Source organism: Sus scrofa, chromosome 6, assembly GCF_054392235.1.
Source record: "Sus scrofa isolate SSC_HxYL_T2T_F1_AM1 chromosome 6, Sscrofa_HxYL_maternal_Yorkshire_Landrace_v2.0, whole genome shotgun sequence".
NCBI lineage: Eukaryota > Metazoa > Chordata > Mammalia > Artiodactyla > Suidae > Sus > Sus scrofa.
The window spans coordinates 18531118-18555685 of NC_139388.1; the positions used below are offsets into that span (position 1 = coordinate 18531118).

A 24568-nucleotide genomic window follows, 5' to 3' on the forward strand; every position below is an offset into this window, starting at 1 on the left:
CCAATCTGGCATCACGAAGATCCATGTGGGATAAAAATCAGATAGTGATGCTATATGCCAAGATAAGTGCTACGTATAACATCCCTAAACAATGAAAAAGCTTAATAACTAGACATAAACCAGACAGTGATAAGTGACGTGGGCAGAAAAGGATAGAGAACTGTGTGACCTAAATGACAAGGATAGGAATACATAGGGTTGAAGGCTGTAAAGAAACCAGCCTGAATATAAGGAAAGGATAAAATAAACTTATATACATATTGCAGAGCTTAATTTATCTATTTATTTTTGGCTGTGCCCGTGGCATGCAGAGGTTCCCAGGCTAGGGAGAGAACTCATGCCACAGCAACCCAAGCTGCTACAGCGACAATGTCAGATCCTTAAGCTGCTGTGCCACAAGGGAACTCCTGCACTGCCCAATTTCAAACAAGTGCTAAATGCAAGGTAAAGAATCTAAGTGTTTTTTTTTTTTTTTTTTTTACTTTTGATTGCATTTATTTTTGTGAAATTTATTCCCAGGTCATACATTTTTGTTTCTTCAGTTTATTCTGGGATATCTTTTTCTTCTGCGCAACCACCTCTTCTGGCTTAGGAACAACCTGCTCCTTTTCAGGAAGGATCATCTCAGTGGCGTAGGGAGAGCTCATGTAAGGGTTGATCTGACCACAAGCTCTGTAAGTCCTGCGCTATATCTTGGGGGCTTTGTTTACTTGGATGTGCTCAATGACCAGAGAATATACATCTAAGCCCTTAAGTTTAGCATTACTCTCTGCATTTTCGAGCATGTGCAATAAAAATTCAGCACTCTTTTTGGGCCACCAACCCTGTGTCCAGCCCTACTGTTTGGCCTGGGCACACCTACCAACCCCACCACTGTAATGACAGAATGGCACACACTGCTTCTGTAGTGACATCCTTCAGATACTTGGTGGCTTTTCAAATGTGCATACCCCTAATGGCCTGGGCAGTTTCACGAGTTGTTCTTAAAGTGAACGTGAAGATCTGAACCTCTTGCTTTTTTTTTTCTGGTCTTTTTTGCTATTTCTTGGGCCGATCCCGCGGCATATGGAGGTTCCCAGGCTAGGGGTCCAATCGGAGCTGTAGCCACCAGCCTACGCCAGAGCCACAGCAACGCGGGATCTGAGCCGTGTCTGCAACCTACACCACAGCTCACAGCAACGCCGGATCGTTAACCCACTGAACAAGGGCAGGGGCCGAACCCGCAACCTCATGGTTCCCAGTCAGATCTGTTAACCACTGAGCCACGACGGAAACTCCCTGAACCTCTTGATTTACATGATTTTGTGGGGTTTTCTGGGTCAAGTAAATAGCAAAACATTTTTAGAAGTCACCTCAGGCCCCTTAGAATCTAAGCTTTATAATAAAACCATATATAGGTACTTGGTAAATACTGTCAGTTACTTCATCAGACTTCTAATTTGTATGTTGCTTTTCCTGATTGTTTCTGGAGCAGCTTATGAACAGTGCGAGTTGAAGAGCTGATTTTCCAAACTCATAGAGTCTACATAACACTGAAGCCACTAAAATCCAGGACAAGGGAGACGAAAAAAGGCCCATGGAAAGTACTGGGCACTAAGTCCTTAAATAATTAACTTGCCAATAGTTATCTAGACACAGCCACTCATTCATGCATACTCATGTTCTCGAAACACACAGAAAAGTGGTCATAAACACTACAACAAGTAATGAAATTAAATGTATAAACTCATCTTTATAAAAACAACCAAAAAATTAACATGTCCACAAAATACTCATATACAAGTGCCTACTAGAGATATAAAAAAATAATAGTGGTGGTTATTTCTGGGTGTCAGGATTATAGATGATTTTAACGTTCTTCTTGCTCTGCTAACAAAACTCCAAGAAGGATGATGAAACTTCTCTGGCCCCCAAATAAGGAAACAAAAACCCAGTGAGAAAAGAGTAGGTGTGAGGAACACTGCAGATCTCATCAAGCTCATTTCCCAGGTATCTCCTCCTACTTTAAATCGCAAACATGTGAGAAAGTGTGGAGTGTCTGCAGGGTGAAGAGCATCAGTGAACCCCCAACAATGCAGGTTTAAACAGGAAAAAAAGGAAACATCGCAGACTGACAACTCTCCTTTGACCACCTTCTCACCTGACTGAGGCTGGAAAGTATGCAGGTGTTTGAAGCTTCCCTCCAGCAGCCGAATGATATGTAGAGAACCTTGACTTGATGCCACAAAGAGTTTTGATGAATCTTCAGAAAACAAAATATGAAGGGCAGAGCGAAGGAACGCTGGCATTTTGGAAACCTTGGAGGGAACGAGTAGTAAAAACCAGACAGAGGTGGGGGTTAGACCCAGAGTCCATCAAAAGTATTCACAGCCAGGCTTAAATCACATCAATGCTTCCTGTCTGAAGAAGCCAATCAACCAAGGGCCTGGAACACTGATGGGCCTACTGTAACTGCCACCCCTGCCATCTCCTCAAAAGGCCAAATTCTACTGCTGCTTTCTGGCCTTTTCCTACTCCTCCAAAAACATAATTCTAAATGGAAATAAAAGACCATTTTATTACCAGCATTCTCCAAAGATTCATGTCCAGTACCTTTCCACTTCAGATACAAATCACCCACTTATGACATTTCTTCTTGTTCGACGAGACAATGGGTTATCACTTACCCTTTGGAGGCTTACGCTGTCATGGTCATAATTCAAACGATAGAGAAAAAACCGAGAAGCTGTAGAATAGGCTACCCAACTTCCACATGGAGAGATACAGCTGCAAATGATGTTCTCGGGGCCCTGGCAATGTTAGGAAGCAGGATGAATGGTCAAGTAAAACATCATATGACAAGGTTCACTATGACATGAATCCTCAAGCTACGGCCATCCTCAACATATCCACAAATACCTACACATGACCCGGACACCCCTATGTGTTGCTGCGACTGTTTCAAAGGTGGAGCATCTAAATGGTGTGGCTTTGATTTACAAAACTGGGAACAGATCTCTCTGAATATTGTGAGCTTATCTCAGCTCTTCGCATACTTCATGAATAGCTTCACACCAAACCCTAACTTTAGAAACCTAAGCAGGGAGGCACTTAAGCCAGGAAAGCTTCCGAGGCCCATGACTTGCAGACTGTTTCTCTTTTGTCAATGACAACCTGCTTTAAAGACCTCTAAGAAATATTAAGTGAAAAAATTTGCAAAACAATAAAAGTTTAGTGTAACATTTATATAAATCAAAAAACCTCACAAAACATCTAAATGGATGGAAGTATATAACACACAGAAAAAGATCTGGAAGGATATTAATTAACAGTAATTATCTCAGAAGACGGGACTAGAGTTAAAGAACTGGACAAGGATATGAACTATCAATGTTATCTGAATCCTTTTTTTTTGGGGGTCTTTTTAAGGGCTGAACCCATGGCATATTTAAGTTTCCAGGCTAGGGGTTGAATAGGAGCTGTAGCTGCTGGCCTATGCCACAACTACAGCAATGCCAGATCTGAGCCTCATCTGTGACCTACACCACAGGTCACACCACAGCTCATGACAACAATGGATCCTTAAGCCACTGAGTGAGGCCAAGGCTCAAATCTGGGTCCTCATGGCTGCCAGTCAGATTTGTTTCTGCTGAGACATGACAGGAACTCCATCATCTGAATCCTTTATAGTAAGACTATTCACAAATATTTGTGTAATTAAAGATTTTTTAAAAAGAAGATAGAAAGCTGTTTGTGTAGTATATTCCCATTACTGTAAAAAAAAGGATATGTACATTTGCACACATGGTGGAAAATTTTTCTGAAAGAATATTTAAGAAACTATTGATGGAGTTTCCGTTGTGGCTCAGTGGAAACAATCCGACTAGGAACCATGAGGTTGCATGTTTGATCCCTGGCCTTACTCAGTGGGTTAAGGATCTAGCGTTGCCATGAGCTGTGGTGTAGGTCGCAGCGGCTTGGATCCTGCATTGCTATGACTGTGGCATAGGCTGGCAGCTGTAGCTCTGATTCGACCCCTAGCCTGGGAACCTCCATGTGCTGCAGGTACGGCCCTACAAAAAAAGGAAAGAAAGAAACTATTGGCAGTGATCATCTCCGGGGAGTAAGTGGGTAAGAAGGAGGTTCATTATGCATTGGATACTCTTGCATGTTAATTTCACAATAGTACCAAAAGAAGAAAAACTAATTTTTTTTTTTTGAGTTTTTGCCATTTCTTGGGCCGCTTCCACAGCATATGGAGGTTCCCAGGCTAGGGGTCAAATCGGAGCTGTGGCCGCCGGCCTACACCAGAGCCACAGCAACACAGGATCCGAGCCATATCTGCGACCTACACCACAGCTCACGGCAACGCTGGATCCTTAACCCACTGAGCAAGGCCAGAGATCGAACCCGCAACCTCATGGTTCTTAGTCGGATTCGTTAACCACTGAGCCATGACGGGAACTCCAAAAACTAGTTTCTTGTATTAATTCTCCATGTCTGACTTATAATCACAGGAAACCCAGTTCTGTTGACATAATTCTTCATTCAAATAATTTTATAGACTTTATAATTGTTTTTTTCTTGGCCGCACCCACTCCACAGCAGTGACGATGCCAGATCCTTAACCTGCTAAGCCATCAAGGATTTTACACAGTTTATGATGTCAACTTAGAAACCTCAAATTCAGAGTAACAAAAATGTTCTGGGAGTTCCTATTGTGGTACAGAGGGTTAAGGAATCGGCGTTGTCTCTGGGGCAGTTCGGGTTTGATTCCCCAGCCCAGTGCGGTGGGTTAAGGATCCCTCATTTCTGCAGCTACGACACAGGTCAGAGCTGTGACTTGGATTCGACCTCTGGCCTAGGGATTTCCATATGCCAAAGGTTTGGCCATTAAAAAAAAAAAAAAAGTTCTGGATTTCAGAGACTGAACACAGTTAAGCTTCCTTACCTTTGTCTTGAGGTGAAGTAGATGATCTGCATTTTTAGAGAGTGGAAGGGTATCCCCATGCTTTCCTGGAACAAGAAATATCCTTGAGGTTTTTCTTCCCAAAGAAATGTTATTCATACATCTTTTTTCTTCTAAAAACTCATCCCTGGGTAGAAAGATCCCTACAGGTGGGAAATCAGAAAAATGTCTGCCTTGGTAAGCCTCTCTTTGGGTGCCCTGGGTACGGCGTTGAGCACACGACTATGTCTCTGAGGCTGCACCCCACAGCCAGGCATGCAAGGTGAGGGGAAGTGGAGTTCATGTGGCCTAAACTTCAACTTCATTTGCTCATTTTGGAGCCTAAAGCAAAAGCCACGAATCCACTATAAAACAATAGGACCCAAACACAGACATCATACCTAAGGAGATGAGGCTGGTATGATCAACTTGACCTTCTTTTTCATGCAGGCCCATCACCTCCTAACAGTCATTAAAATTTGTCATTTTTCAACATCCTGTTTCCCAGTCACGCCAAGGTGAACTCTGACTCCACTACTTACGCCTCTAACACACCCTGCGAGGCACCGTACAGAATCAACAACCTCTCATAGATGATTCACTGTCCTGCTAATGATTTTAACACTCTGAGGAACTCCTCTGCTCTATCTACTAGGTGGGAAAACCCATAAGTTCCAAAGGACACAGAAAAATCTACTTCCGTCTTTTCACAAGTAGTGTTTCAATTGCGATTCTAATTTCTGGCTTCTCTTTCCAGTTTTCCTATTGGAAAAACACTCTTTTCCACCATACCTGTTGCAACTGTGGATCCCAGTCGCCAAAGTTCCAAATGATGAGCAAACTGGAAGAGGAGAAGCTGCTTCTTTTTTGCACAGAAAACAAGACGTCGCTGTATTCAGGAATTGAAAAGACATAAACAAGCCAAGATCATTTACTGCCTCAGTTCTGGGTATAGCAGCAACACCTCAGAACATTTTTTACTGTTGAAATCCATTTACTTGATAAATATTTCCTAAGTACTAGCATGCGCCAGCCATTGTCCTAAGAACAAAGCGGTAAATAAAAACCTAGGTACTGCTCTCAAGCTTCCAATTTAAAGGGTTGACATAAAAATTAAATAGGCAGTTACACTAAGTGTGCAAAGCTTTTTGCCAAGCACGGTATATAGTCAAAAAAAAAAAAAAAAAAAAAAAAAAAAAAAAAAAGAAAGAAAGAAAGAAAAAAGGTAGAAAAAGGATATTTAATTTAGCCCTATGGCAGTAACAAAGTTCATTAGTAAATACTCAGGCAAAAAAGGCAGGGCAGGACGTTCCAAGCAGAATGATGGCACATGAAATCGCTCAAAGGTAAAAGAGCCTTAGAAGGAATGAAAGCGTCTTTCAGAACTGCCAGACTCGGGGGATGGGGGGAGGGTACTGCAAGTGTGTGAGAGCAGAGGTGAGAGAGGACGTTCTTTCCCCCAGATCAAGACAGCTTTCCTGAGCCAAGGACTTAGGTCTTAACGCTCCAGGCAACAGGGACCAACCAAAGGCCAGGCAACAGGGACCAACCAAAGGCGTTTAAGCACAGAGTGAGGACTGAAGCTGCTTTTTGAACAGATCAATGGAGAACAGGCTAGAATGACACAAATGTAAATAAAAGGGGATCACTCACTAACAAGCTACTGGAAAGGAATTCAGATAAGAAAAGACGTTGAGCCAAATTAGGATCATGGCCGTGTAGACAAAGAGAAATGAGTAGATTCAAGAGATAATGAAGAGGTAGACTCAGTTAAGGTTTACAGGTTGAAAGGAGTATAAAAGCAGGTGGTGCGAAGAGTTTCTAGCTTGGAAAGATGACTACCTAGAAAGGAACACTGGAAGCCTGGATTTTCCTGCTTGCACCCAGAATAAAGGGGCCACACTTAAAAACAAATAAAATCCCCACAAACAACACCTATCTGGAAAAGGGAATGATTTCCCCAGAAACTGAATGCTGCTATAAAATCTCTTGGTCCCTGTAAATATCTTTGGCAGAAGCTTGTCTTAGGAACAGAGGGAGGAGTTCCCGTTGAGGCTCAGTGGTTAATGAACTCGACTAGTATCCATGAAAACTCAGGTTCGATTCCTGGCCTCACCCAGTGGGTTAAGGATCTGGCGTTGCCGTGGAGATGTGGTGTAGGTCACAGACATGGCTTGGATCCTGTGTTGCTATGGCCATGGTGTAGGCCAGCAGCTGCAGCTCCCATTGGACCCCTACCCTGAGAACTTCCATATTGCCTGAGTGCGGCCCTAAAAAGACAAAAAAACAAAACAAAACAAAACACAACACCCAAAAAACAAACAAAAAAAACCAGAGGGAATAATGAAGGAGGTAGGTAACAACAGAAGGCCTACAGTGTTGCCCGAGAGCAGTGAGATGTGTTGTCTTGTGGGACAGGCGGTGGAGGGTTAGAGGATGATACTTACATGGGGAAAAGTGATTTTTCGGAGAGCAGCATCATAATTCTTCACTTCCACCTTCTCCATGAGAGGGCGAATGACTAAGTGGGTGTCGGTGCCTGGAGCAGGACGGAGATGGGAGAAGGCATCAGAATCAGAAAAAGTCCTGGGAGTTCCCACTGTGGCTCAGCATTAATGAACCTGCCCAGGATCCATGAGGACGCAGGTTCAGTCCCTGGCCTTGCTCAGTGGGTTAAGGATCCGGCGTTGCCTTGAACTGTGGTGTAGGTCACAGATGTGGCTTGGATCCTGCATTGCTGTGGCTGTGGTATAGGCTGGCAGCTGCATCTCCCATTGGACCCCTATTCTGGGAACTTCCATATGCCCTGAGTGCGGCTCTAAAAAACAAAAAGAAAGAAAAAAGAAAAAGTCCCGCGTGAAAACAACCGCAGCTAGGCAGAGTAAAGAGGCAGCCTGGCCGAGAGTGAAACCCACCTCCAGAGATCAGTGCTGTGGGGCTGTGGGCCACAGCTCGCACATCATGAGTGTGATGCTGAAATGGCTTCGTCCGCACCCACTGCTTTTCACTGCTGCTGGAAGTCACAGAGACCAGCTGAAAATGGAACACTGTCCCCTCGGCCGTGCCCACCACGAAACTGTCTTCTTGCTGAGAAATTAAATTAAATGATTAGGGAGGTACATTTGAGCAAAACAGGGCCCAGTTTTAAAAGAATTCCCAGAGGTTTTCTGTCTAGGCAACTTAGGGGAAAACCTATGCCCAGAACTGGAAGGGAGTTTGCAGGGGTCTTTTCTGACGGGAAGCTAATGATTCCATCATGGGACCAAGCTCCACATAGGAAACAATGCGCCCCCTACTGGCAAAATCAACAGTAAATGCTTCAAACTCTTGGAGTGCTTTCATAAAATACAAACTAGAACCCTCATACTATGCACAAAAATAAACTCAAAATGGCTTAAAGACTTAAACACAAGGCAAGATACCCAAAAACTCCTAAAAGAGAACATAGGCAAAACACTGTCTGATATCAACCCTACAAATATTTTCTTAGGTCAGATTTCCAAGGCAACTGAAATAGAAGCAAAAATAAACCAGTGGCACCTAATCAAACTGACAAGCTTTTGCACAGCAAAGGAAACCATTAAAAAAAAAAACAAAACAAAAACTATTTTCTCCCATGGAATGGGAGAAAATAGTTTCAAACGATGCAACTGACAAGGACTTAATCTATAAAACATACAAACAAGTTATACAACTCAATAGCAAAAAAAACAACAATCAATTGAAAAATGTGCAAAAGATCTAAATAGACATTTCTCCAAAGATATACAGATGGCCAAGAGGCACATGAAAAAATGCTCAACATCACTAATTATTAAGAGAAACGCAAATCAAAACTACTATGAGGTACCACCTCACACCTGTCAGAATGGCCATCATTAACAAGTCAACAAATAACAAATGCTGGTGTGGAGAAAAGGATACCCTCCTGCACTGTTGGTGAAAATGTATACTGGTGCAATCAGTACAGAAAACAGTATGGAGGTACCTCAGAAAAGTAAATATAGAACTACCATATGACCCAGAAATCCCACTCTTGGGCATATATCCAGACAAAACATTCACTGAAAAAGATACACGCACCCCTATGTTCATAGCAGCGCTATTCACAATAGCCAAGACACGGAAGCAACCCAAATGTCCATCGACAGATGGATTAAGATGTGGAATATATACACAATGGAATACTGCTCAGCCCTAAAAAAGAACAAAACAATGCCATTTGCAGCAACATGGATGGAACTAGAGACTCTGATACTAGGTGAAGTAAGTCAGAGGAGAAAGACAAATAACACATCACCTATATCTGGAATCTAATATATGGCAAAAATGAACCTTTCCACAGAAAAGAAACTCATGGACTTGGAGAACAGACTTGTGGTTGCCAAGGGGGAGGCGGAGGGAGTGGGATGGACTGGGAGTCTGAGGTTAATAGATGCAAACTAATGCATTTGGACTGGAATGAGATCCTGCTGTATAGCACAGGGAACTATATCTAGTCACTTGTGATGGAACAGTATGAAGATAATGTGAGAAAAAGAATGTATATATATATATATATATGTATGACTGGGTCACTTTGCTGTACAGTAGAAACAGACAGAACACTGTAAATCAACTAATGGAAAAAATAAAATCATAAAATTAAAAAACCAAAAAACAAACTAGACTTCATTACAACAGCAACAATATTGGGGAATGGGGCAGGGTGAGGGGTGGATTCACAAAACTGGTAGTCAGAAGACTGAAGTTTAGAAAACCTTGAAATTTACTGTCTTCTTTTTTTTTTTGTCTTTTTGTCTTTGTTGTTATTGTTATTGTTGCTATTTCTTGGGCCGCTCCCGCGGCATATGGAGGTTCCCAGGCTAGGGGTTGAATCGGAGCTGTAGCCACCGGCCTACGCCAGAGCCACAGCAACGCGGGATCCGAGCCGCGTCTGCAACCTACACCACAGCTCACGGCAACGCCGGATCATTAACCCACTGAGCAAGGGCAGGGACCGAACTCGCAACCTCATGGTTCCTAGTCGGATTCGTTAACCACTGCGCCATGATGGGAACTCCTACTGTCTTCTTCTTAGAGGTGAAGAGAGGCTAAAGAAAGGAAATGGCCTGATTAATATACACAGTTCCCTGATCCCCAATTTAAGGCTCTCTCTTGCCAGTATGTTGAGCACCAGGATTTCTGTTAGTTTTAAAAGGTCTTACTATGTCTACAACTACTTTTTAAAATACATTTAAATCTCAAAATCATTTTCATTTTAATTCCTTTTTAAAAATACACATAGGAGGAGATCCCGTCATGGCTCACTGGTTAATGAATCTGACTAGGAACCATGAGGTTGCAGGTTCGATCCCTGGCCTTGCTCAGTGGGTTAAGGACCCAGCGTTGCCGTGAGCTGTGGTGTAGGTTGCAGACGCAGCTCAGATCCCGCGTTGCTGTGGCTCTGGCGTAGGCTGGCGGCTACAGCTCCAATTCGACCCCCAGCCTTGGAACCTCCATATGCCGTGGGAAGCGGCCCTAGAAAAGGCAAACGGACCAAAAAATAAATAAATAAATAAAATATCTCAGAAGCTCTGGATGGTAACGGCTTGGCACACAGTGGTGGAGAAGGAAGGAAAGCATATCTGAAGGGCAGCACATAAGGCAGCCTCTCCCTCACTTCCTTTAAGGGTCCTATTTGAAAATCATGAGCTCAAGGCAAAAGTGGAGATTCTGAGCAGCTCAGGAACCCACATCCACTCAACAGTTCAACTCCCACTTACAGAGAGGAACTGGGAAGGCAAGTCTCTCTCACTGCACATTCTCTTTCCCTGAGGCGGAATCATAAAAAAATTGGAGCAAACAAAAGAAAAGGGCTTGCCTGCGGTGCAGCAGGAACTAAGCAAGAGAAAAGCAGACCTGGAAGGAGGTTGTGTGTGTGTGCGTCCTAACATAATCAGAGTGACTGCTTCACACTGAACAAAATCTCAGGACAGACCTCTATTTTTGTGTGTGTGTTTTGTCTTTTTAGGGCTGCACTAGCGGCATATGGAGGTTCCCAAGCTAGGGGTAGAATTGGAGCTATAGATGCCGGCTACACCACAGCCACAGCAACGTGGGATGTGAGCGGCATCTGCAAACCACACCACAGCTCACGGCAATGCCAGATCCTGAACACACCAAGCGGGGCCAGGTCTGGAACCAGCAAACTCGTGGTTACTAGTCGGGTTTGTTAACCACTGAGCCACGACGAGAACTCCAGGACTGGCCTCGAAATGAAGGCAAATGTTTTTCACAACTCCCCAAGGGAATCAGTACTCACCTACTTGATGGAGATGAAAGGCATTTAAGAAGATCAAAGGACTGGGTGTTTGCCACAAATGACTCTTTAGTCAATGAAAAACCATTAGAAAGAAATCTAAAAATAATCAGCTGTTCTGGCAAGAGAGTGTGGAGCAGAGCCTTGAAATTAGGATCAGTTTCAAAAGGGATGTGAAAATGGTAATGCCATACTCACTGTGCCAGACACTGTACTCAGCACTTTGGAAGCTCAACCCTTAGACCCTATGAGGCATGTATTACTAGCATCCTTGTTTTCAAAGAGGAAGAAATTGAGGCTTGGAAAAGAAGTAACTTGCCCAACATATGTGGCTATTAAGTGACTCACTGGGATTCAAACCCAAGTCTGCCCAACTACAGAGTCTGCAGTAAACATTTTTGAGTACTGGAATATGTACAATTGCATTTTACAATTAAAAAAAAAGTTCAGGAGTTCCCGTTGTGGCGCAGTGGTTAACGAATCCGACTAGGAACCATGAGGTTGCGGGTTCGATCCCTGGCCTTGCTCAGTGGGTTAACAATCTGGCGTTGCCGTGAGCTGTGGTGTAGGTTGCAGACGCGGCTTGGATCCCGAGTTGCTGTGGCCCTGGCGTAGGCCGGTGGCTGCAGCTCCGATTAGACCCCTGGCCTGGGAACCTCCATATGCCGCAGGAGCGGCCCAAGAAATAGCAAAAAGACAAAAAAAAAAAAAAAAAAAAAAAAAAAGTTCACTGATTCTCAGGCACACATTTTTATTTTTTGACAGTGCCTGCAGCATGTGCAAATTCCCAAGCCAAGGATCGAACCAGAGCCACAGCAGTGACGATGCCAGATCCTAAACTGCTAGACCGCAAGGGAACTCAATAATTAGCGTTTTTAATCTTCTCAGAGATATTCTATGTATACATTAACAAAACCAGATACACAAAGACTATCTAATATATAAACCTACTCCATCCTTCCTTAATACACCACTATACACACAATAGTACTATTCAGCTTTTTCCCCTTAACGATATACCCTGGAAATTGTTCCACAGCAATAAACATATATCTACTCTGATCTTTGAACAGATACATAATATTTAAATAATTACACTTTAAATGGTACTAAATTTAATAATTAAGTCTTACATCTAATAATTACAATAATTTTGGATCAAACTCTATTTTAAAAGGAGATTTCTTCCCGCTCTTTTAAACTTACATTTCTATTGTAGTTTATATGTGACATCAACATGTTTTATAAGGCTTTGGCACCAACAAAATATTCTCACAGAAAGCCTGTGAAACAGGATGGGAACATTTTACAGGCAAGAAAAGCAAACATGGGTGATCGCTACAGTAGACACTGGACCTCCACACTTAAGATAGCAAATAATGCTTAAACCAAGAAGGTAAAGAGTAAAAGGTCTAGGCCACAAACCTCAAATTCACTTCCCATGCCTCCCTGCTAGAACATTCATTAGAATTCACATTCCCAGAAGGGAAGAGGCACACATGGTCAACACAAATCTGCTTAAGCCTCTATTTAAACAGGAGAAAAATCAGTATTTTCAAAATCACTGTAAAGTTATCTTCTAATTTTCCAAGATAGGAAGCAGAAGAACAGTCATATAGGGAGAGGAAACAGGGCTTCTCAAGATTGTTTCAGGGTACCTGTGTCCTATCTACCATCAAGACTGGATTAACCAGGGATGGGGGAGTGGCTAAAAAAACCTCTCTGCTGACTCATCTTTTAGAGAACATTTTCGAACTGTTGGAGAATAAGAGAGTTCAGGAGAATCATGTGGGTTTTTTCAGATGCATTTTCCTAAACTCATCTTCCTCCAATATAACATTTAGGATTAGGGACCAATGTCTGTGGCTCATCACTGACACGGCCTTCTCTAGTCAACCTCCAGGTTATACAGGAACTGCTCCAAACAGGGCCCATACTCACATCAGATATGGCAATGGACTGCACATCAGCATTTGCGATGAGATGGTTCTTCACGAGTGTCCCAGTTGCTGAGTCCCAGAACTGCACCTTCCCAGCAGAGTCCACACTTATGACCGTGCCATCAGACAAGAAGGCCACGCCCCATATGATACACTTCCGCTTAGACACACCCATATACTGCCTATCCACAAGCATCTTATGAATAGCGCTCCCTGAAAAAAAAAAGAAAAAGAAAAACCCACATTTGAAGGGTACTTACTTCTCCTTAGTCTTCAAAAGCTGCCTGTGGGAGGCATCAGGTAAGTCCGAGGCCTGAGCATAGAGCACAGCCGGCCAGTGAGCAGTGGTTACAGCGAACTCAGTTTGGGAACGCCACAACGATCACCTTAAGACAGAGGGTGGTGGGGGGGGTGGGCACACAAATGAAATTTTGAGGGGGGAGGTGAAACGGAAAAGGGACATTTGAGACTTTACTTAACAGCAGCCAGCTGGACACAAACATTACACTCTGCTTTTTTCCAAAACCCATGAGAAAGGGAGAAAAGACAACAGTGTCAAAATTTGGGGCAGTGGAAAGCAGACACTAAGTGGTAACTGACTTACTAGAACCCTAAACGTTAAGTCCCAAGTCAGCAGGAGGAAAAGCCAAGAAACCACCTGATTTATACCATGGAATCCCCAAAAGACTCAGGAGCTGGTGACGCCAGAAAATCTGGAAAACAGGTGAAAATGGCGCTAAAAGGAGGGATTGGTTGAGTAAATTTAAGAAATATGCAGCCCCCTCAGATCCCCACGCCATAATGAAGAGGCCTGGCAACTCCCCAAACTCCACCTCAAAGACTGGAGACTTAATCTCTGAGAGGGATGTCAGCACAACTGAGGGGGAGCGCACCACATGGGACATAGATTAAGTGAAAACTTACTAACTTAATACTGACAACACCAGCGTTCTTCGAATGCTGATGGCCAGGCTTATTTTCACCAGGCAGAATGAAAACAGTTCTGGGAAATATGACCAGCACAAGAAAAAAGATCTAAAGAGCCTATCTTCAGGTTTCCCACACTAACAGTCCAGCCAGACCACTGTTCAATGAAGCTCAGGTGCAGTAAGCACTGCTCATGTGGTGATGACAGCAACCCCCAGACATGGGAGGAAAGCCTCAACGGCAGAGGCCCAGCAGATGAAAAAAGCAGGAGAAAAGTAAACAACCAGGGCATTCCCACTAGGGTCCAATGAGATTGGCAGCATCTTGAGAGTGCTGGGATGAAGGTTCAATCCCCGGTTCGACACATTGAGTTAAGGATCCGGTGTTGCCGCAACTGTGGCTTGGATCTGATTCCTGGCCTGAGAACTCTGTATGTCTCAGGGCAGCCAAAAAAGAAAAAGAAAAAAAAGGAACCAGGCGGAAAAGAGCCAGGATGAAGAATATTTGACCAATATTATCATGAATAGTCTTATAGAAGACTTAATACATAATGAAACAAAAAGAGAATGCTACAAAGAAGAACACACAGGAAACAAAAAAGAACTCAGGAAACAGGTGGCAGAAATGAATACCTCAACAAAAGGACTGAAAAATAAAGATGCCAAACTCTTCCAGGAGGCAGAGTAAAAAGTTAGAGATGAAAAGTAATAGGGGGGAAAAAATAAAAAAAGAAAATCAGAAGAGCCAATATTCAAACAATAAAATTTCAGAAAAGAGAAAATGGAGGGAGACTTATTTACAAAATAATTACAAGTGTTTTCTTCAGAACTGAAAAACATGGGTTTTTGGATTAAAAGAAACTAACTACCAAGTTGTTCAGTACAACTGACGTTAACAGATCCAGATGAGGAACATAATTATTAAACTTCAGAACAGGAAAGATAAAGGGAAGACCCTAAAAGCCCCTGAGGAAACACAAACAAAAACCTTATACGGAGGATCTGTTCTCAGAAAGGTATCAGTGTTCCTAACAACACTAGAAGCAGGATGACAGTGGAACCATGGCTTCAACATTTTAAGGTAAAAGAATTTCCAGTCTACAATTCTTTCTCATAAACCCTTTCTCAAGATTCACCTAAGAAAGGAATAAATTGGGCAAGTGAATGAGAAGGCAACAGGGAACTCCACTTGTGAGAAAAGCGAAGAGGATCCCCACAATGATCGAAAAACCAGAGTAAAAGATCTCACAGTTGCGCAGCGAATCCAGAAACTGGCTCAATTAGGCTGGGGCAGGGCAGAAGGCTCTAGGAGAGAACTGGTCAACGAGATATGAGTGATAGAAGGGAAACCAGATGTGGCTGAACCTAAGTTATAAATGGAAGAATACGGGGATGAATTAGTAAAACAGCTCTCTCTCTCTCTCAATCACACATGAGAGATAGACGGATAACGCTACTAAAAAGCATACAGGAAAGGAAAAGAAATATTACTATGCAAGCAGTATCTATATAGCCTAAGAATAAAATCAGTGACTGCTAATCTGAATGAAGTCACAACATAACCATACTTGGAGGATCAGGAGGAAGTGGTTGTGTGGGAGACAAAGTGCAGGGGAAGAGGATTACACAGTGGAAGTCAATAAATAATTGGTTACAACTGAAAAAATCAAACATTAGAAGTATGTTATGTGCAGTCTGTTAGAGACAAATACTAAAAGAATCAGCTAAGAGTTGCAGGTGGTTGCATTTGAGGAGTGGGAGAAGGGATACAGGGGGACTCCTGCTTTTTTGAGACAAACTTTAAGGAATTCTTTGACTATATGCATGTATAATTGCTAACAATAAAAAAAACTTGCTTACGCACTAAGGGCAAAGAAAAAGGAGACATGCTTGTCCTGTGTTTCCTCTTATCTTAGAGGAACTGTGGCTTGGATCTTCTTATCTTAGAGAAGAGGAAACACAGAGCCACCTAACAAGTTGAACTCAGTCTCATCACTGAAGGAATCCATCAGTCAAGTCTCTAGGCCAAGAACAGAGGGAGTATGTTGTTTTCTGCCTTTCTGATCTTGTCTTACCAACTATGTTACCAAGATCTTATGTTCTTGGTAACATAAGACAGACACCCCCATGGAGTTCCCGTTGTGGCTCCGTGATAAACCTGACTAGTATCCATGAAAATGCAGGTTTGATCCCTGGCCTCACTCAGTGGCTTAAGCAGCTGGCGTTGCTGTGAGATGTGGTGGAGGTTGCACACACAGCTCAGATCCTGCGTGGCTGTGGCGTAGGCCGGCAGCTGCAGCTTGGATTTGACCCCTAGCCTGGGAACTTGTACATCCCGCAAATGCGGCACTAAAAAGCCCCCCACCCACCCACCCCACCCCCCGCCCTAAAAAGAAAAAAAGACAGACACCGGCTTCTACTGCAAACTGGTATATATAAATAGGTATTCTACTGATTATTGATAGTAAATATCTTACTGGTTGAGGGCAAATTTTAGTGTGAATTCTTATGATGAAAACTATTGCATGCCAGTGAAGAATCAAGATTCCTCTAAAAGCAGTGGCAGTAATCTGAGAGGTGAAATTTATGGTGACATCTCAGAAAGTTAGTAAGAAGTTAGGCACCAGAGGTCATGATAAGGGCTCATGCTTTTGGGAACCCGAACTGTGACAAGACCCACATCCCAAGTGAACTGAGAAAAAGAGTCACCTGATTTGACATCAAACACACTAATGTAGTCTATGGAACCAGCTGCAATGTGGGTACCAGACGGATGCCAGCTGAGACTCAGGATTCGACCTGGGAAGATGCACAACAAAAGAGAATGTGACATACACACAAATATACAACAAAGGGTAACTGAGTTCTCCTTCCACAAAGACCTATACGGTTAGCGTTCTACAATCTTAGCTCTCATCTAATGCACTCTTGTGAAGAATTGTTTTATAGCAGGCGAGGAACAACTGTGCCCTGGAACGCACAATGATATATCTGATACTTATTTTATTTTATTTTTTTGCAGTGCCCCCGGCATATGGAAGTTCCCAGACCAGGGACAGAACCTGAGCCACAGCTGTAACCAGAGCCACAGCAGTGACACCACCAGATTCTTAACCCGATAAGCCACAAGAGAACTCCCATACTTACTTTTAATAATGGATAAATGATTGATGGGAATGTAAATAAGCACAATTTTTTGAGGCTGATCAGGTAATAACCTAACATTTAAATGTGCATATTTGGCCTAGTAATTATACTGGGAATTTAACCAAAGAGAAATACTTACAGGAGTGTCCAAATGTATGTAAGAATTTTATTACAGAATTGGCTGTAGCAGGAAAAAAAATTAATATCCATCAATAGGAGTTTGGTTAAATAAATTATGGAATATCATAAAATGGAATGCCATGCAGTCTGGCATGACGGATGCAGAATGATGTCTGTGATATATTAAATAAAAAAATAAGCTGAAAAGCAACTGAAAGCACTCCTGTGAATGTACTTGTCTATTTGAATGTACAAAAAAGTCTAGATTAGTTCCAAAATGTTGCCTACAGAGTGAAATGAAATACATATTTTCTGCTTCACACTTGGCTAATGACATGAAAATTTTACCAAATACTATATCACCTTTGTAATTAAAAAAGAACACCCAAAAGATATTAAAAGCAAACAATACAGGGATCTGGTTAGAAGAGGATAACAAAGAGAACACATGGACACTATTCTCTCGAAGAAGAGTCAGCAAACTATGGTCCAAAGGCCAAGTCAGGGTCACCACTTGTTTCTGTAAATGAAATTTTACCAGAGCACAACCATGTCCATTTGTTTAAGAATTACCCAGGGCTCTTTGGTGCTACAATGACAGAGCTGGCAGAGGTTAATCTGGCAAAGCCTACAATATTTTCTGGCTGGTGTCTTTACAAAAACAGTTTGTCAAACTCTCTTCTAGAAGTCAGTGACACTAGGTCCAGGTGGAACATGGGTAATTGTTTATAAAATTCCCCCATTCAACTTGAAGGGAATTAAGAACCATAGTTCCTAAAGGGGGGAAAAAAAAAAAAGAGGAGTTCCTGTAGTGGCACAGTGGTTAACAAATCTGACTAGGAACCATGAGGTCGCAGGTTCGATCTCTAGCCTTGCTCAGTGGGTTAAGGATACGGCGTTGCCGTGAGCTGTGGTGTAGGTTGCAGATGTGGCTCAGATCCCGCGTTGCTGTGGCTCTGGTGTAGGCCGGCGGCTACAGCTCCGATTGGACCCCTAGCCTGGGAACCTCCATATGCCTTGGGAGTGGCCCAAGAAATAGCTAAAAAGACAAAAAACAAACAAACAAACAAACAAACAAACAAACAAAAAAACCCAGTGCTGAGACTTAATGCACATTTGTTAAAACTTCACAAAAGTAAGTGAGAACTAACAAACTGACTTACATAGAAACATCTGCATTGCTAGTTTTCTATATTATTACTTAACCAGGCAATTGCAACTATGCTACACGATGGAGAGAACCTGAGCTGAGGATAGCTTCTAGCATATACCCTGTACTCAAAGAAAGTTAGCATACAGAGAAAACAGTGCCTGGACCCATGGGAAAATATCCCATCCCCAGTGGCACAGAAACATAACTTCTTGTTAAAGACCACTCACTGCCCCACCAAAAATGACCCTTACTTTTCTGCCGATCGAAATTTCTTTCAAATTGGATTTTGTCTGGGGTGATCTGAAATAGTTTCACAGATCCATCTTCACAGCCAACCTATTAAGGAAAAGAGGATAAAAAATAAGGAAAGCATTTAATAGAATATACATATTTACAAATATATACATTTACATGTGCAAATATATACATTTCCCCCCAAAACTGCTTGCTCTCAAAGAGAAAACTACTCTTTTGTGAGAGAAAAGAAGTACTGGTAGTGTATTCCTGCAGCCTTCATGTCCCAGCCAGAAACCAGGCCAATGAGTGGCCCAATTCCTGAATAGGACATGGAGGAAAAATAGGATTCACAGCATAGCTCTGCTAGAGACCTACAATCTAAATAAAAGACCCATTAACCATGTAACTTAAATGGAGATATGTATTAAAAAATAGTACAAATCAAAAAAAAAAAAATCATACTCATTATAGAAAACTAAATCTCTGAAAGTACCCTGTTAATGTTAAGAGATGGGGGAAAAAGTCTCAAGTCTGTGCTCAAAACATTTTTGAGAAACACTGAAGAAACATGGTTTCACAAGCTGACTTATAGATGGACCTCTCAGAACTTTCAATATGCTAACATGTGTTGCCAATCTACAGAAAGATTTAATTCAATGTATTTCTGAAACAAAATGTATCACAGAACCCAAAGCACAAGAAAACAGAAAGCAGTTTCTACATCTTCCAATTCCAAAGAACACAGTTTGAAAAACAATGAACCAAACTGAAAACTCTGGTTTCATATACGAATAAACGATGTCCAAAGTAGTAGCAGAAAGGATGCCAAAAGACAAGGGATTTTTAAATCCCCACTAACAATCCAATCTCATATCTTGAACTGGGTTGCTGGAATCCAGCTCAGACTGGAGTTGCTACATGCCATAATACTGCTTCCTATGAACATAGGGAAGAAAGCTGAAGTGGGCACAAGAAAAATCTTGGTTTGAATTACCAATAGTTGCTTACTGACCAAAAGTTGGGAGCCACTGGGGCTGGCAGCCATGCTCCAAATGGGTCCTCCAAAGGCATCCACAGCATACTTGACATTTAAGGCCTGCAAATCATACTCAATAATCTCTCCGTTGAGTCCGGCACTAAACAGCCGTTGTCCTTTTGCCCAGCACAGAGCTTCTGTAGCCCGAGACTCATGACCTGGGAAAAACTATAGAAACACCATAACCTCTCAATCCACCATGAAGTCATCAGCTCCTAGCACCTGAGTGGTCACAGGCAACAGGGTGAAAACCAAAATCCCTCCATAGAAATAACGACGGTGAGGTTTTACACCATGTGAAGATCCTATTACTGGTATTTTCTTTTTGTTCAAATTCACATTTTATTTATACAGTTGGTTTTGTTTCTTTTATTAGGACTTGTTCTGCAAAACTCTTTCAATCAATAAAATGTATCCAATTGTATTTGATGTATCTAACTTGTTAAAAAATATCACCTTAATTATCTTGAGTGATGACTTAGAAGGCATATACATGTCAAAAGTTATTAACATGTATACATTAAATAATACATTGTGTCAATTTCACCTGTTTAAAAAATTAAAAGGAATGCAGCTCATTTCAGCTTTTCATTCAAATCTCAGATTTCTAAGTGCTTTCTTAGAATTCCAAAAACATTCACTGAGGAGTTCCCGTCGTGGCTCAGTGGTTAACGAATGTGACTAGGAACCATGAGGTTTTGGGTTCAATCCCTGGTTTTGCTCAGTGGGTTAAGGATCCGGCATTGCTGTGAGCTGTGGTGTGGGTCCCAGGAGCAGCTCGAATCCTGCGTTGCTGTGGCTCTGGCGTAGGCCAGTGGCTATAGCTCCGAATCGACCCCTAGCCTGGGAAGCTCCATGTCTCGGGAGCAGCCCAAGAAACGGGAAAAGACCAAAAAAAAAAAAAAAATTCACTGAGGTACTTTATTCTCTCTCTCTTTTTTTAGGTCTGCAGATTCAGCATATGGAAGTGTCTAGGCTAGGAGTCGAATCAGAGCTACAGCTGCTGGCCTATGCCACAGCCATAGCAAGGAGGATCCCAAGCTATGTCTTCGACCTACACCATAGCTCACAGGATCCTTAATGCGAGGGATCCAACCTGCATCCTCATGGATGATAGTCAGGTTCATTTCCACTAAGCCACAATGGGAACTCCAAGGCATTTTATTGTTGTATCTGCTTGATACAAAAGGGAATGAGTAGGTATAATTTTTCTTATCTGAACTTGAAAAGACAAAGTAGGTTAAGTGGCTTGCCCCAAGTGCCAAAGTCAAGGACAGGAAGAGAATGTAAATCTCCTTATCCCAAGTCCATGCTCTTCACTCTCACGGATACAATGTATTCTTCTTCTGAAAATGATTATCAACGCTAAGCAATCTTAATAGCAGGGGAAGGGAACATACAGAAAGTAGAAGACTAGACTGAATTAATTATTTAAGAAAAAAGAAAGCAGATGAGAAGAAAATGAGAGGTACTAGGTCAAGACTGGTTGACTTATTCATTCAACAAATATCAACTCGCAGTGTCTTTGTGTCTCAGCTAAATGCTGGAAATACAGCCATGATTATCACAGACAAGGTCTTGTTCCATAAAATCTGAAGTTCAGCAGGCAAGAAGATAATTAAACAAACATATATAAACAGTTTCATAATTACAATTAGCATAAAGACAAGAAAAATCACAGAATGCAACAAGTGTGTAGGATAGCATGGTTTTCATTTACAGGATGTGATTCATTTGTGGTGACCAGCAATTTCTTAACTACTATTATTGCTTCAGGGGTCAGCTCAGTAAGTCATTCCTTTCTAAGAATCCCAAACTCACCTCATCAGTGTAAGGCACTTCTCCACTACGATTCTTGGCCTGTGCTTAGGTCTAACATAAAACTTAACCACATTGTTTGGAAACTGTATATATCTTTCCCCAACTGACTTTGAGCTCCTTGAAGGTAGGGCCTTTGATATTGACTTTAGTGCTTAAAACTTGCCATTCATTCATTTACAAGCATTTACAGAGAGTCTAAATTCTTTTTTTTTTTTCTTTTGTCTTTTTGTCTTTTCTAGGGCTGCACCCACGGCATATGGGGGTTCCACGGCTAGGGGTCTAATTGGAGCTGTAGCCACCGGCCTACGCCAGAGCCACAGCAACGCCAGATCCAAATCGTGTCTGCGACCTACACCACAGCTCACGGCAATGCTGGATCTTTAACCCACTGAGCGAGGGCAGGGATTGAAGCTGCAATCTCACAGTTCCTAGTCGGATTTGTTAACCACTGAGCCACGACGGGAACTCCAGAGAGCCTACATTCTAAGGACTAAGCTGCTGGGCACAGAATTCATTCATTTTTCCTTCTATTCATTCACTTCATTTATATCATATTGCCTAGGGCATGTAAGGCACTCAATAAATGTGAAATGAATTACTTTATTGCATCTGAAATTGGGAATCAGTGCCTTTGAAAAATGTGCTGCTGTAACAGCCCTCTGCATACGCCTAAAAGGTATTCTACCTAACTTAAAATCTTCTTTACTCCCAAACATAGGCATATAAGTCTACCTTCTCTCAGAGATGAACTTGGGAATTCATCTTCCTGTTGCTCCATCACCAAAAAGTTTGATATTAAAATGTCTCATCATTTAGGAATTCTAACTGTGGTTCAGCAGGTAAAGAACCCAAGATAGTCTCTGTGAGAATTTGGGTTTGATCCCTGGCCTCACTCAGTGGGTTTAGGACCCAGTACTGCAGCAGCTGTAGCATAGGTAGCAGACCCTGCTCGGATCTGGCATTGCTGTGGCCTAGGCCTATAGCTGCAGCTCTGATTGGATCCCTAGCCTGGGAACTTCCATATGCCGCAGGTGAAGCTGCTTTAAAAAAAAAAAAAAAGTTTAATCATTTCTTTTCTTGCCTTTTTTTAAAATGTTTTATTCTATTATTATTTTTTTTTGTCTTTTTGCCTTTTCTAGGGCTGCTCCCAAGGCATATGTAGGTTCCCAGGCTAGGGGTCTAATCGGAGCTGTAGCTGCTGGTCCATGCCAGAGTCACAGCAACTCAGGATCCAGGCCGAGTCTGCGACCTACACCACAGCTCACAGCAACGCCAGATCCTTAACCCACTGAGCAAGGCCAGGGATCGAACCCAAAACCTCATGGTTCCTAGTCAGATTCATTAACCACTGAGCCACAACAAGAACTCCTCTTGCCTTTTTTAATTATTTTTTTTAAGACTACATCTGCAGCATATAGAAGGTCTCAGGCCAGGGACTGAACCCACACCTCCACAGCAACTCAGCTGCTGCAGTCAGATTTTTTTTTTTCCCTTTTTCCTAAGCTGCAGCTGCAGCACCACTGGATTCTTAACACCCTGTGCTGGGCCAGGGATTGAACCTGTGTCCCACCTCCCAAGATGTTGCCGATCCCATTATGCCACAGTGGGCAATTCCTTCAGTCAGATTCTTTTTGTTGTTGTTGTTGTTGTTGTTTTGTCTTTTCTAGGGCCGATCCCTTGGCATATGGAGGTTCCCAGGTAAGGGGTCTAACTGGAGCTGTAGCTACTGGCCTACATCATAGTCACAGCAACTCGGGATCCAAGCCACGTCTGCGACCTACACCCCAGCTCACGGCAACACCGGATCCTCAACCCACTGAGCGAGGCCAGGATTCAAACCTGCAACCTCACGGTTCCTAGTCAGGTTCTTTTCGTTAATCACTGCGTCATGATGGGAACTCCCCTATAGCCAGATTCTTAACCTACTGTACCCCAGTGGGAACTACCTCATCATTTGTCCTGAACTGACAATGAAATGAGTACTGACACCTAGAGCAGGAAATGCCACTTTGTCGAAGTTATAATCTGCAGAGACTGATATGAAGCAATGGTGTTGACAATTTCCCTTCTTGCTGTGCCCAACAAATATAACAAATCTCAGTTTCCAAACTGTGACACAGTGCACCACAATTCCTAGGTGGGATCTTTCTAACTCACATTACACAGATCAAAACTCTAAGCTCATTAGTCAGGCAAAAAACTACATATTTGCTACAGAACTTCTGTGGTTCTAAACAACTTGGGAGAGAGGTGGAAGAGCCACTTTCTTTTGATCTCTTTGTATATAAAAGACACACAAGGTTTTGTAAAATTGAACAAAAAAAAGAAAAAAAAAATGACATCAAAACCACCAAATCAGGCTCCCAAATGACTTACTTTCTCCTGAAAGTAGTTTGCTGACAAATTATAAATTTCTACAGTGCCATCTGTTCGTGAAACAGCCAATCTGTTCGACTGGTTATTGTAAGCCACACAACGGATCCCTGATGGAACATAATTAAAGAAACGTACTCGATGGACCTTAAATTCACCCATTCCTAGAGGGGAAAAAGAGAATTATTGTTAAAACATCAACCACAGTATGACACACATATTGTTTATTTAACCACTGGTATAGGTAGAAGACTTCAGCTATATCCCACAGAGGTTCATTTCTAAACATCCACTTAATGATGCTTTCATGACCCATACAGAATCTATCAATCTCCAGAAGCTCAGGACTCTTCAACAGAAAAAAGAGCAACACATAAAGCATCACTCAGATTCCTAGCAATCCTGACAACTCATTGAAGGAAGTGGTCCAGGAAAAGGAGAAGAATCTAAAAACCTGATCTTAGAGCAAAACACTGAATATAACCTCATTCTCTAACTGGGAGGCGCACTTGCGTGGGTCAATTAGAGCTTCAGTTGTATTTGAGGTAGAATTAAAGTCTTCCTGTATCTTTGTATTTTGTGCGTGG

The 24568-nt window shown here is 42.3% G+C and overlaps 1 protein-coding gene across 9 annotated transcripts in view; it reads right to left on the bottom strand.

Annotated features, from left to right (window-relative positions):
- Window positions 1-24568, bottom strand: part of UTP4 (UTP4 small subunit processome component) — a 42016-nt gene that overhangs the window by 16563 nt on the left and 885 nt on the right. For 3 of the 9 annotated variants that reach the window (XR_014805586.1, XM_084959744.1, XM_021093876.2), the window contains exons 2-12: window positions 23985-24145; window positions 19764-19955; window positions 18766-18850; window positions 16804-16893; window positions 13170-13381; window positions 7843-8014; window positions 7375-7466; window positions 5720-5816; window positions 4931-4995; window positions 2667-2789; window positions 2141-2297 (exon numbers count right to left, since the gene is read on the bottom strand). Coding sequence is in view for 5 of the 9 variants with exons in the window: in XM_084959744.1 (XP_084815870.1) it covers window positions 2141-2297; window positions 2667-2789; window positions 4931-4995; window positions 5720-5816; window positions 7375-7466; window positions 7843-8014; window positions 13170-13381; window positions 16804-16893; window positions 18766-18850; window positions 19764-19955; window positions 23985-24143 (1444 nt within the window). In the remaining 4 variants the exon portion in view is untranslated. Of the gene's footprint in view, window positions 1-2140; window positions 2298-2666; window positions 3902-4396; window positions 5092-5719; window positions 5817-7374; window positions 7467-7842; window positions 8015-13169; window positions 13382-16803; window positions 16894-18765; window positions 18851-19763; window positions 19956-23984; window positions 24146-24568 lie in introns of those variants that run through there. The other 6 variants (XM_084959743.1, XM_084959741.1, XM_084959745.1 and 3 more) reach the window with 5 other exon arrangements.